This window comes from Myxocyprinus asiaticus, chromosome 46 (genome assembly GCF_019703515.2).
Source record: "Myxocyprinus asiaticus isolate MX2 ecotype Aquarium Trade chromosome 46, UBuf_Myxa_2, whole genome shotgun sequence".
Lineage (NCBI taxonomy): Eukaryota > Metazoa > Chordata > Actinopteri > Cypriniformes > Catostomidae > Myxocyprinus > Myxocyprinus asiaticus.
In genome coordinates, this window is record NC_059389.1 from 11,651,445 (window position 1) to 11,666,512 (window position 15,068).

A 15,068-nucleotide genomic window follows, 5' to 3' on the forward strand; every position below is an offset into this window, starting at 1 on the left:
AAAGCTATGTTGACAAAAGTGAAGTCCTCAAGAGATATTAAGATTGTAAGGGTTAAATATACATAAATATGCTCAGCACATCTATATATAATCTTTAAAACTGTAATCACTGTAAGGAACCTCATGTGGTATAGGCTCATTTAACATGAGCTTTACAAATACTTCACACTTCAGCTAGTTAAAATGTGTTTAAAATGTGTCCAAAGCAGCTTTAACTAGACCTCGTATTTTCAACTTAACACCAATCCAATCAATCCAGCAAAACCTTAAAAAACTCAAAATATACACTCACCTACCTAAAGGTCACAAGCCAGGACTGCGACCATAAAGAAAGTCTGGATGGTGGTTTCACATTACTGTCTATTGACTGTTAAGGTGTGTGTGTTTGTGATCCTAGAGTATCTATGTGCTCTTAATATCCCTAAGGACAAGCTGCAGTGAGAAGAGAGGATAAAGAGAAACAAATAGCAGAAGGTTGGTGGGTTGGACTGCAGGCATCAGTGGACAGTTGAGCTGTTGGGACATTGGGTTTTAACTTAAGGCAATAGGTGGATGGGTGTTTGCTCTGTTGAGCCATTTAAGTGGATGTTCTCAAAAGTAATTTGCCTTAAAGGGACAAGCAATATGATCCATCAAACACTTAAAACTACTACTGAGGAAGAGCTTCAATTGCACTGATCCAATCTGAGATTAAAGGGGTAGTTCTCCAAAAAATTGAAATTCTCTCATTATTTACTCACCCTCATGCCATCCCAGATGTATATGACTTACTTTCTTCTGCTGAACACAAACGAAGATTTTTAGAAGAATATCTCAGCTCTTATGGTTCTTACAATGAAAGTGAATGGTGGCCAGAATTTTAAAGGTCCAAAAAGCATATAAAGGCATCATAAAAGTAATCCATATGACTCCAGTGGTTAAATACATATCTTCAGAACTGATATGATAGGTGTGGGTGCAGAAACAAATAAATATATAAGTCTTTTGTTTTATTTTATTTTTTACTATCGCTGCACCCGAAAATGTATGCAGCTGACTTGCTGCCTTATCAGTTAATGGCTTAACCAACAACATTTTTGAATGAATGGAACTCTTCAGAAGACTGGTCTCAGAACTGTTTGTAAAGCATCTTATTTTCATCCTGCCTATGTATACAGTCTCCAAAGGCAGCATTTTCCAGTTTTCAGACACAGCCTATAAATCTCTACATTCACTTCCTCATTTTTCTTCTTTTGTTTTTGCTGATTCACATTCTCATTTCATATCACCACCTACTGGGTAGCGAGGAGAATGTATACTAAAAAAATATTTAAATATTGATCTGTTTCTCACTTACACCTATCATATCACTTCTTAAGATATGGATTTAACCACTGGAGTCCTGTGGATTACTTTTATATTGCCTTTATATGCTTTTTGGACCTTCAAAGTTCTGGCCATGATTCACTTGTGTTGTATGGACCAAAAGAGCTAAGATATTCTTCTAAAAATCTTTGTTTGTGTTCAGCAGAAGAAAGAAATTCATACACATCTAGGATGGCATTAGGGTGAGTAAATTTTTGGATGAACTATCCCTTTAAGTTGATGTTCATCTTCTGCATGGAAGAACTAATTCTAGAGAGAATTAACAATGATATGCATAATGTAGCTTTGTCAATTACAGTTTTCCCAGTTGTTTGTGAGTACATGATAAGAATTTTTGAACCATTTTAAAGAGACTGCACTCACATGGAGCAATTTCTAGCCGCCACATATATAGAGCTATTTCTAGCCAATATTTTAGAATAAAGCTGAAATAGAAACATTTTATAATCCCAATAGAAATGTCCATGACTTTTTAGGATTTATTTAATTTCCACGACTTTTCTATACCAAATACCAAATCAAATATTCCCTGATATTTTCAGGTTTTCCATGACCGTGGGAACTGTGGGATTATAATGATATTCGAGCAACAGAGTGTTGTTTCGTTGCTCGCCTGCCATGTAGGCATGGTATGGTGACAGGACAGCTACTGATCTTGTGAAACAAACTTAATAGACCCATAATCTTTATCTTAATCTCTCATTTCCTGCTGTGAAGCAATCACACTTTGAATAAGACGGCACAATCGTCATCTGGGCTGCTGACTAACCTGCTGAGCAGGTGGGAGATTTCAGGTACATACAATTTGGAAGCAACTCCAAACAGCACACTAACCATTTATGATTTTCCATTAAGCCGCAGAAATTGAATCATTAGGTGTGAATCATTTCAGAGAAATGAGAGTCAGTCAATTGCTTAACATGAACTGCGCAATCCTTTTAGTACTAGTCATATTTTTCAAAAGATCTAGCAAAGATTTTGAAGCAAGTATAGGACAAAGAAATTGGCCAGTAAGTGGCCTTTGAGCTCCAATTATGAATGTTAATACGTGCTATAGCTGTTTTGGTGACATGTATTGCATGCTTTAAATTAGGTGTCCCTTTAACTTATTGATTCAATTTATTTATTGCTTAAAAGGTGTTTAAAGTTACTTTATTTTAGCATAAATACTCTATATGTGGAAATAGTCTTATTGATTCAAAGCATGCTTTTGTCACAATTTTAGCAATTTCCCTTGCAAAATAAATAAATACAAATTTACCATCATATTACCATGAAAATACCATATGCTTCTGGACACATGAGCCATGGTATTCTTTGAAGTATCGTAGAGTACCATGTAAATACCATGGAATTGCCATTCAACACCATTTTTATGCCACAGTATGCTTTGTAGGGGTTATCTATGATTGTGCAGTGCTTTTAAGTTTTAATGTTATGAGTAAGGGTTAGGGTTCTACGCTTAAACAATATTTCATATTATACAGTATACCTCCATGACAGGTGTGTTACTGAGAAGATTTGGCAGCACTGATGCTGTTTATCATTGGTTACTGAGCAACAAATGCTCGTTAATGTTGGTTTGACCAGTAAAACAATCTGCTGCAAGCAGGTTATTTATTTGCCCTGACCTAGTAACCCTCCATAAGTCATTTAAAATCTTGTCTAGACACACTGGTCGATAAACAGAGGAACAAGATGAGATCACCTTGAAATCAACATGACTTAATTTACTTCCGTAATAAATGCTCTTGGTCTTATTGTGAACGATTCATCAGTGCTCATTATTTTGAAGAATAGAAATGCTTGTTTTTATTATTGTTCATAAAAATTTGGTAACTTTCTACATCAGTGAAACTGTAGAAATGTTTTTATTTCTGTTAACGTAACCAATAATATCATAGCCTAACATCCACAATCTAATCAAATTCTGATGGAAAAAAGTTCCACCCCACATTACTTCCCACTGAAATTTCTGTTTTACTCAATTAGATGTGTTTCATGCTGTCTTTAACTGAGCATGTAGATAAGACGGTACTAAAATAAGCAAGTAAAAAGCAAGAAATCTAAACCAAGGCATCACATTTTAGAAACTGAATCTGGTCGTAAGTACAGATGTTGACTACGATTCAAAATGTACCCATATATGGTCACAGTAATTGGTCTTAAAAGCTTTCCAACTATGATCAAAAGTCTTTCAAAGATTTTCTTGTGGTGATAAAATCACTCTACAGGAATTCAGTACAGAGCAAAAGGATATGAGTATCCAATAAAAGGTGTATGTCTTATTCTTGTTTTAGCAAGACAAGGGAAAAGATTATGCACGACTCCGGGTGCACAATGCTACATGTAGTGCGTTTATGCATGTAGTCATATTTCCAAATTTGGATGTAACCTCATCTCATCACATCTCTAGCACAGGGTCAAAAGGTTACTGATTTTTCCATGAGACTCAGCTAACTAAATGTGTCTCTGCAAGGTTAATACTGAATCCTAAATGCTTTCTCTCTCTTTTGCCCACTTTCTCTTTTTGCCCCAAATATTCATCTATTTATTCTCTCTCAGGATCCAACCATGAATATTTCCCATGACCCTTGACTACAGTTGTGTGCACTGACAGACAGTGAAACGAACAGCTGACAACAGACATCCGCACAAAATAATTGCTAAAGAGAAAAGAGCTATGAGGGCTCTCAATGTTCTAGCCACACATTATTTATCATATAGTATACCCACTCATTATTAGAGACTAATGCTTATTAGAGGACAACAGAATTATCAATAATAGCTTTTAGAACTATCAGATATCAGGAAAATGAATACATTTTTTTCTTTCTGCGGTGACACTGGAGGGTTCTAGAGTATGACAGCAGCCACTAGAGGTGAAATAAAAACAATCACTGACTCCTCGTGGGTGTTTGGTGTGATATGTGACTATGCTAAACACATAACAACATCACCGTTCTCTTTACATGTACTCATGAATACACACTGAGCACTTTATAAGGAACACATTTACACCTACTTATTCATGTGATTATCTAATCAGCCAATCATGTGACAGCAGTGCATTGCATAAAATCATGCAGATACGGGTCAAGAGCTTCAGTTAATGTTCACATCAACCATCAGAATGGGGGAAAAATGTGATCTCAGAGATTTAGATCGTGGCATGATTGTTGGTGCCAGACAGGTTGGTTTGAGTATTTCTGTAACTGCTGATCTCCTCGGAGTTTCACACAACAGTCTCTAGAATTTATTCAGAATGGTTCCAAAAGCTAAAAACATCCAGTGAGCAGCAGTTCTGTGGATGGAAACGCCATGTTGATGAGAGAGGTCAGTGGTGAATGGCCAGACTGGTTCAAGTGACAGAAAGGCTGCAGTAACTCAGATAACCACTTTGTACAATTATAGTGAGCAGAATAGCATCTAAGAATGCACAGCACATCGAACCCTGAGGCGGATAGGCTACAACAATAGGAGACCACGTCTGGCACTTTATTAGAAATATAGTGTTCCTAATAATGTGCTTAGTGAGTGTTTATTGATTGGTTAATTTACTGATAATTGAATATTATTTTTGTATTGTTTAAATAATAAGTATAATATCAATTGCCGATTAATAAGAAATGGGCTTTTTCCCTATTGTGTTATCTGCAAAATCCATTACAGGTCGCAATTTTCATTTTTGGGTAAACTATTCCTTCAAGCTTATTTCTGTGTTAGTAGTTGCTTAAAATTGATACATGGAGCAGCCAAGGCCAAGAGTTCATCTACACATACTGTAATTTGCATGTTGCCACAAACCACACTAGTATGTTTTATATAGGCAGAGATTGCAGAAATTGGCAGGAAATTCTGGCAAACAACACAATGACACAGTGAAGTGAATAAAGAAAGCTGTATCGGCGTTGCATGATTACATGTTAAAGAGATGCGGCTAGCCACTCGTGGCACAAGGAATAACAATGCTGACCAAGCCACTACACACAAAAACACAAATTCAAATACAGCACATAGAACTAAGCAAACAGACAAACAAACAAATCTTGTTAAATATTTAGTTCAATACAATCGACAGCATTTATGGCATAATATTGTTTACATTTCGATTTGCCCCTCCTTTACTTAAAAAAAAAAAAAAAAAGCAAAAATGTGGGTTCCAGTGAGGCACGTACAATAGAAGTAAATGGGGCCAATCCGTAAACATTAAAATACTCACTATTTCAAAAGTATAGCCACAAGACATAAACAATATTCGTGTTAAAATGATTTTAGTGTGATAAAATCACTTACTAACCTTTTCTGTGTAAAGATAGATCCAATTTTACAACTTAATTGCCATGATGATGTAATGTCAACAGACCCTAAAACCCTGAAATGACTGTAAAAATTTCGATTTAAACAACTTTATAGTTCAAATAATACACAAGTTTTAACACAAGAATTTATGTAAGTGCTTTTATAAAATTATAAGCTTCACATTTCTTTAAACCTTCCAAAAATTGGCCCCATTCACTTCCATTGTGAGTGCCTCACTGTAACTTTGATTTTTGCTTTTTGTAAAGAAAAGGAGGGAGAAGTTATTTTTTGTGGTAATCAACATTATGCCACAAATACTGTAGATTGAGCTTAACTTGTATTGAACCTGGAATTTTCCTTTAGGGAAGCAAATTGCTAATTTTTGCTTATCCGAAAATGCTTTTGTGGTTTAAAAACTATTTAGAATATGTTTTCACTTATGTCTTGATGATCTCAAGGCATTTGGGTTTCTGGAACACTCCTATTTCTGTTTATTATTTCAAATCCAAACATGAAAAATATGGTTTGTGAGTATGTCTTCTTAAAGGTGAAGTGTTAATTTCTGCACCACTAGCATCACTAACGCACTTTTTTTTTATTTTTTATTATTATTTAAACTCCCCTGACTGCCATTGGTTGAGCAAACAGATAATCCCACCCCAAACTCACACCACTGGTTGTGACAGGAGTTACGTTGCTGGGATATAGATAAAAAAATAAAATAAAATACACATAAAACTACAAAATTCACTTTTAAAAAGAAAGAGCGATTTACAATAAATATTTAATTTGCTTGATGACTTCAGTAATGAGAACTAACTAAAGAGTGCCACCCAGTGGTTGGTGCAGGGAGATGCTGCCTTACCTGAATTATACCTGGATCAGTTCTCTCTGTAATCTTATATATAAATATGAATTATGAATATTATTTGAATATGTTGAAATACTTTGCAAACCACGCTCACCCAGTAGTGACACAATCCATTCTCATGGATTTGCCCAGGACGTCTCCATCACTCATATACCCTGGCTTTTCCATGGGAACACTCTCCAGCTCCTCTACCTTGTCAGGGAGTTCAAGGCCACAGAGGTTGGGTGTGCAGGTCTGATATCTGTTTGTGTGCCATCCGCAGCCACTGCCATGGTGCATGAATGTTTTTCCTGAGGAGGGGGCATCACCAGCTTGCAGGCGAGGGCTAGACGAGCCCAGACGCCACGGCAATGCAGAAGATGGGCGTGGACTAAGGGCAAGCAAGGCCCTCCCATTGATCTCTGTGGTTATGGTGCTGTCAAAGGTTGTTTCCAGGGTACTGGAAGGTGATTGATGGAGAGAGAATACATTAGATGTTAACATGATCATACACTAACAGCTTGAATAGGGAAGGAGGTAGACAAGAATGAATAGAGATGGATGGATGGACACAGACAGACAGACAGACAGACAGACAGATAGATAAATAGATAGATAGATAGATAGATAAGAAGCTGGCTGAGAATGATTTGAGAGTTAACTAGAACAAAGATTTTCACTGAATAACGATTTCCATTTTCAGTCTACTTCTCACACAAACCTATCCTATGGCTTCAGAAGACTTGGAATATAACACAAAAATATCATCTTGACTACTTTTTTGTACTTGTATGGTGTTTTTACTATTTTTGAAGCTCAAAGGCCCCAGACCTTATTCACTTTCATTGTATGGAACTCAAACTTTTGTGTTCCATGAAAAGAAAGAAAGTCCTACAGGTTTGGAACAACATGAGGGCGAGTAAAAAAATCACAGAATTTTTTATTTTTGGGTGAACTATTCTTTTAAGAAAACAGACTGAAAATGTTACATCACAATATTACAGAATTTCATTTTGTTCTTAAAGAGAGAGAGCAATAAAAAAGCAAAAGTAGCACTGAGAAAAACTTCTGGCACAATTCTGCATCCTGTTGGGACAGAGTTTCATTGGGATATTGAAACAAGCTTTTTATCCAGCATTAGCAGACGGTAGGTGGCCCCCGGACGATTTCACGGCTAGCTTTTGTAAACTGAAAGACGAGACACATATCAAACTAATCGCAGCAAAGACAAAACCCGGCACCCACCAAAACTGCTCCTAATGCCAATCAAACTGTCTTCTTCAAAGCCAGTTAGATTTTTCAACTGTTCGCAAACCCCCACAGATAAAAGGGTTCACACACCCATGAACAATGGGGTGCATTCTGAGCTCTGCTGTGATCTCTGTGCCCAGTCATAATTAATGTCATGTTTTACTTCAGCCCTACTGAACTAGTCATTTAGAGTCTGAACATGAGCTGACACAAGAGAAATAGCAGTAAGTGGCAGCTACCACTAGAGGAAAACCTCTGTGTCATAATAGATTTAAATACTATTTAATAATTAATCTGATGACTGATTTACATTTTTGAAAGTTAGTGTGATTATGTACAAAACTATGAAGCCAAAGAGACATTTTGACTTTGTTTAACATTATACCATTGACTTTTTAGTATCAATTGTGATGACAAAGTTTACTCATTCAAGCATTGAAGCATAAGCATTTAGATCAAAAGAATTTTAAGAAATGTAAATTAATTCAAGGGTGTCAAATCTCATAGTGAATGTAATTAAAAATAAAATCTTAATATAAAAAATATAAAAAATAAAAAGCGCATGGATAATTTGTTATCTGTGAAACACCTGTAAGTAAAAACACTAACTCATGCAAAACAGTCCTACCTGTGACTAAAATGAGTTGTCCCCCGTAGGCTGGACATGGTTTCTTCTAGGTTTTGCCTCAGATCAGCGATGTTTTTTGCAGTACGCAATCTCTTTGCATCTGAATCTTCACCTGAGAAAACCAGACTCTTCTTCACACAAACTTCCCCACAGCCTGCAAACAGCTGCTACCATAACTCTAAGACATGTCTGAGCACATACATTCACACACTTAAAATGCTTAAAAAATGCTCCTAAAACCCAGAGAATCATGGGATAATGTACATGAAGCAATCCCAGATTGGGTTTAGCATCACAGTGCTAACTCTCCCCTGTTTGCATACTAGGAAACATAAGTTTAAATCTCCTAGTGTTTTATAAAAGAGCTTTTTGTTCTCCTGAAGCAGTGCTAACATATGAAATGTTAGCCAACCTCTGATTAAAAATAAACACACTGTATGCTGGAGGTGAGCAGGGATTTGGCCAGTCAGATTAAGGGCTGTTTACTGATCATGAGGGGTCCACAAGGAGCTCAGGAAGTACAGAGTGGTGTACACACACACCAACACATTGGCAGACCCATACGCATACTCACACACATGATGTAAAACGTGTAAGAGAATGATTGCTGAGGTACAGTACATTCCTGAAGGCAGTAAGAGCACAAACAGCCTCTTTCAGAACAGCATGCTAAGGCAAAGGCTAACTCGTTGGTCTTCAGGCCTTTTTGAGATCTCCTCAAAAGAGAACCAACTTTCCTAAAACATCAATTTTTGCATCACTAAGGCCCGAAACATATTCTATGCAAGTATTTGAAGGCAAATGCTTCTTTCTTTTAGTGTCGCCACAAGGGGCGCTATAGCAGATATTAGTGTAAACTGTCTTATTCTATGGTCAATTAAAGAATCTTGCAAGTTAAAGTTAACATGTTTATAATTAGCTACCTGGTTAATAATAGCACATCTATAAATTTCACAGACTTTTCAAGGTTAATCTAATCGCCCTTTGAGTACTGAGGTTTGTTAACAGCATAATATCGCAATAACACATTTGAAGTAAAAGTGTTAGCCAAGAATTTGCGTTTGCCTTTGCATACTTGAGCAGAGTATATTTCTGGCCTCTCTCACTCCTTTATAGGGTGCACTTATTTTTTAAGAGATTTACTTATAATTGTAAGAGTCATATTCTCCCTCCCTCTCCCCAATAATTTACCCTGTGTCCGAATATGCATATTATACACCGATCAGCCACAACATTAAAACCACCTCCCTAATATCATGTAAGTCCCCCTTGTGCCGACAAAACAGCTCTGACCCATTGAGGCATGGACTCCACAAGACCTCTGAAGGTGTCCTGTGGTATCCGGCACCAAGACATTAGCATCAGATCCTTTAAGTCCTGTAAGTTGCGAGGTGGGGCCTCCATGGATCAGACATCCCATAGATGCTCAATCAGATTGAGATCTGGGGAATTTGGAGGCCAAGTCAAGACCTAATACATTCCACGAGATTCTGAAGTGCGCATCCACTGGACACTTTGCTGACATATTCAAAACGGTGAATTTTTTAAAACGGCAGAGAACCGCAAGTCGGTTGGTTCTTTTCAACTGTAAGTGGTATATATATATATATATATATATATATATATATATATATATATATATATATATATATATATATATATATACACACCAAGAAAGTTTTTTGTTCCTTGTGGTTCAATTCTGTTCAGTTATTTTTGCGGCTGTTATTTCTACGTTATATGTTTGGGTCAGTTCCTGGATGAAGTATGTCCGGGAATGTATTTATACTACTCACCTGCTTACCTAAAGAACATACTTTATTAATGGCCAAGAAGTTTTTCTTCTTTAAAATGGGGTGCATACTTTGACAATACGGAAATTTGGACATAGCAAAGGCCCCTCCACAGTCTCTGCTGTCAATGCAAAGTGTCAAAAAGCCACAAAATGAAATAAAAAATAAGACTTAAAGTATGTTGTATACTTCCTGGCCACTTGCAACTCTTTTAAACTGAGCAGTTCTGTGCCAAAGGTTAGAAATTTGAAAACATGTTACTCAATACTGGGGTAACACTGCAGTTAAGTCATTCAATATACACATCCACAAACACACACTTACTTTTATGCTTCTCAAAAATATCCAACATGGTTAGAAGAATCTCCTTATTAACTTGTGCAATTCCATCCCACACCCACTTGTGCTGGGTCAGGTGCAGCTGAAACATGCAACTAAGTGCTGTCGCCTCCTCAAAATTCAAATCCCTTGGTTGAGTGTGTTCCGCAAACATTTTAGATGGTCGTGGAGGTCCTCCGGCAGCATCTACCCCCTCGCACATATCTTGTAAGACTTCCTCATCAGATCCATCTCCTGCTCTTCTAATTCTAATGTGGGACGCCAATGGACTATGACACCCCATTTGTTCCATTGAGAAGATGTTCAGTTCGGTTTTGTTCCAGTGGTGCAGGCTCTTGTCTCAGTTTCAGTCTTTTCAGTCTTGGGGAGACTCCACAGAGGAAGTACTGTCCTTTCTTGCACACTTTCTTTGAGTAATGTGTCTTGATGACTCTGACTCTCCTACACTTTTATTAAAGACAGATAAATGGTCTGTCTGACACATTCTGAGTAGTTATCCCAGAGAATGTGCCGACTGATTCGTGAAAGAAGTTCTTGTGATCCAATATTTTCCTTTTTCTCCATAAAAAAGAGAGGGGAAAATGCAATACAGCTCTCATGCCCACACCAGCACAGCATACTTCTCCTGTGGAGAGGAGTTTTTCTCTTGCACAGAGCTCCAACAAACTGAAAAAAAGGATCTGCTCACACACACACTCAGACACCAACATTCTGGTAGGCCTTGGCAACTCCTTGACATCCATAGCCTTTTACATGCAGATGAGTGCTGTTTTGTTTTCTTTTTCACTCTCTGTCTGGCCTGACATTGGCCTCAGAGTTCGGAAAACACTGCTCACTAATTCATAAATGAACAGTGTGTTCCTACATACATGAACAAATCTGATATTTTATAATACCTTATCCATCTAGCCATTAAAATGTCTTGGTTAGGACAAACATTTAGATTAACATAGAGGTGTATTCAAGTCTGACGATTTATCTTGCGACACTTTATCACGTAATTATTGAAAGCAAACAATACTTCCACATTTTAAAAGTAACTTAAAGCTGACGTAAATTTTTCAATGGTAAAATACTTTTTCCTATCCCAGACTAATGTGTAGAGACAACTATAAATAAGCCATTCGAAGGTAAATTTAATGGAAAAGTTTAAAAATGATGACGCTTTCAAAACACTTTTAGCAATTTCTGGCTCAACCAATAGCATGAGTTTGGGAAATCTGTGTTTGGGAATCTGTTTGGAAAATCATTATTTTGGTGCAGCAGCTTTAAAAGTTTCATGCTGAAAAGGAGGAGTTAAATACTAGGTTGTGAAATTATGCTCACTAAAGTGTACCTGTTAGGTTCTCCAGAGAAGTATGGATGGATTTGCTGCATAGGCCTGTTCTTTCTCTCCTTTTGTCTGTTCCTGCCATTAGCCCCATCTTATCAATTTCCGTTTGAGACCTACAGAGAGACAGAGCAACCTTCTAGCTCAAATTCATTATGGTATAACAAACATGCATTTTAAAACTTGGTGTCTTATGGCATGTGTAGGATAGAATGCATTATAGCACAACAAGGTGGGAAACTATGTGTTTAAGCTGAAGTGTGTAACTTTTTTGAAGTTAAAAAACGTTCTTTTATCCCAGCTTAACATGCATAGACAAATAAATTTAAGCCATTTGTTGGCTGATTTCCTTAAAAACTGTAAAGACTGTGCCTCTGTGGTGCTATAAAAGTTTGTTTGAGCTGCCCATCCAGCCCCACATAGCAATACTGAATCAACCAATGGTGTGAGTTTGGGGTGGGACTATCTGTTTTTTTTTTTTTTTTTTTTTTCAGATTTGGGAAAGCTGTTTGAAAACAGTGTTATTTTTACAATTTCGTTTGGTGGAACAAGTGGTGCAGAAATTACACACTTAGTACACATTGTGAAAAACATACAAAAACACATATACTCATTACAATGGTCATCACCTGTACATGAACGGAGCGACTGTGGCTGTGTTGGGACGGTTGTATTGTTGCTGGAGCTGTGGAAGTTGCACACTGACTGTACTGCTGGCAGTTGATTGGGTCTGAGCACCAATAGCAGGGTCTTGGTTACTTTTTCCTTCTGATGACACCAAACTAGATGTAGAGCTGGAGTGTCTGTTGTCCTTCTGCCCCTTATGCACGGACAAACCTCCTACCTTTCCATTCCGTAACCGTTCTCCTTCTGCACCACAAGTAGGGGCCACAATAGTCTTACTTATAGCTGAACCCTTCCCTGCCTGGCTTGGTTTGGGTATGCCACTCATGGCCGATTTGGTGTTATCTTTCTTTGCACTGTTGCTGCCTTTGTTTCCTTTGGGAATGTAATTCTTAGATTTGGGTACAGCATGTCCCTCAGTTTTGATGTCTCCTCTAGTATGATCTAATTCTGTAACTTGTTTTTCGAGCTTGTCTTTCCCTTTAGGTTTTGACTTGTCTTTGACTTTGTCTTTTTCTGCTTTTGCTAAGGTTATTTTGGGTGCCAAAGCCCTACCAATTGTCAACTGAGCAATGCCCTTCAGCGCTAGCTTAGGACTGGAGCTACCGGAACCGCTGGGGGTTACTGGCTGCTGGGTTCCAGGGTGAGCCTCAGGGTGGATGGGGATCTTAACTTGGTCTTCCACTCGTTCCAGAGCTTCCAGCTCTTCCGTACAGGTTGCCTTGGAGGTTTTGGAGCCTGGTTTACTGTTGAAGAGCTTCAGCTTCTCCAGCATGGACTTCTGGGCAATCACCTTTAGAGGAACCTCAAGAGAAGTTGAGGGTGATTGTTTATCAGTGACCATGGAGGAGGTGGCAGTGTGTTTAGCGCTGAGCGACATGCTTCTCCAAGGTTTAGAGGTGGTAGTTGTGGTGCTGCTGCTGGTGCTAGTGGGTGGAGGAATGGAGGAACTGATAGGTCCATGTTCAACCATTATGGGGCATGGTGTTATTTTCTCTGTAAGTGCAAAAATATACATTCATGTAACATCTTATAAGCTGTTAATCACAACTGTTATGGTGCATTGGAACAACAGATAAATATTTTCTCCTATACAAATCCATGTTGCCAGTCAGCATAATGCTGGTGGTGAGGACCAAGGATCTAACAATCACTTTCATGCTCAATCCATTTTTATTTCATTCTCCTTTGTCTGATCTGAATGACGTCTTCTGGCCATAGAAAATAGATCCAGTTACTTTTAATTACAGTCCAAGACAAGACAGTGTTTTTTTTATGTGTGGTGGTGCTCACAGATTTGGGAGACCAAAAGAAGTACTGGCTGTCCACCTTGATCTTTTTTTCTGATTTTAAACATATCCGATTCCATGAATCTTTACAAATTCACAGACTGAAGGACTGCCAAAACAAACATGGCACAATGCCTAAATTACATCTACAGTTCATTACGTATTTCCATAAATTACATTATAAAATGTAAAAAATGTCTAAACCTTACAAAACAGGATTATTAGAAGATTTAGCATTTATTGATGTATTAATGTATGCATTGTTTGGTCTCATATTTGACCTTTCAATACTGAAACAGGCTATTTGCCAAGTAGGGAGGCCACTGAGAAAGTTGGAAAATATTTCAAACCCAAGCAAGTGCATTTAAACTGTTGTTTACAGACAAGTCTGACACTCTTGGGATTTTGAAAATATGAGCGTTGGACAAAGTATGTAAGTATAGGACAAAATGCTGAGGAAAAGAAGCATGAACTATGAGGACAAAAATGTCAGGTATGTGAAGGGATGAATTAATGTTTATTTTTGAGATCCAATGGTTTGATCTATGGTGCACAACAAACAAGAATACAGTTATTGACTAATGTTAAAGGGGCAGTTCATCCAAAAATAAAAATTCTGTCATAATTTACTCACCCTCATGTTGTTCCAAACATGCTCTCTTTTTGGTGGAAAACAAAAGGAGATGTTGGGCAGAATGCCTCAGTCACCATTCACTTTCATTGTACAGAAAAAAGATGCAAAGAAAGTGAAAGGTGACAGACACTAACAACTTCTACAGCAGAAAGACAATCATATGGGTTTGGAACAACAAGAGGGTGAATAAATGATAACAGAACTGTCATATTTGGCCGAACCGTCCCTTTTAGGAAGCATTTATTGACCTTGACCCTGTAAGGAATTTGTTTATACATACAGGCAGTTCCGAAGGCACACCAATAGTAATGTGTTTTTAATGTGTATAATGATTATTACTAGATAAATTTGATATGCTTTCTTCCATAATCCTCAGTTAACCACATAAATCCCTGTAATCCAACTATATCATATGTTGTGCTTCTGTACAGAAAAGAGAAGCAGCTTTAAAGTTAACAAGACAGCTGAATCTTTTCCCTGCAAGAGACATTAGCAAGAATTTGTGTGTGTTTAAGTGAGTAAGACCACAATCTCATGTTTAGTCTCATTGGACAACATAAAAACATATACAGAAGCCACACAAATAAACAAATAAGATTTAAGAAACTTCTGTTATTTGGCACCAGGTGCCTAAATCAGACAGGGCCAGTTCTAAACTCAAAC

At 37.5% G+C, this 15,068-nt stretch overlaps 1 protein-coding gene across 1 annotated transcript in view; it reads right to left on the minus strand.

The window, feature by feature from the left end:
- Positions 1–15,068, minus strand: part of LOC127436089 (neuron navigator 2-like) — a 92,001-nt gene that overhangs the window by 63,439 nt on the left and 13,494 nt on the right. The window contains exons 8-11 of the mRNA XM_051690019.1: positions 12,488–13,478; positions 11,865–11,974; positions 8,397–8,508; positions 6,633–6,977 (exon numbers count right to left, since the gene is read on the minus strand). Of these exons, the coding sequence (XP_051545979.1) occupies positions 6,633–6,977; positions 8,397–8,508; positions 11,865–11,974; positions 12,488–13,478 (1,558 nt within the window). The remainder of the gene's footprint in view (positions 1–6,632; positions 6,978–8,396; positions 8,509–11,864; positions 11,975–12,487; positions 13,479–15,068) is intronic.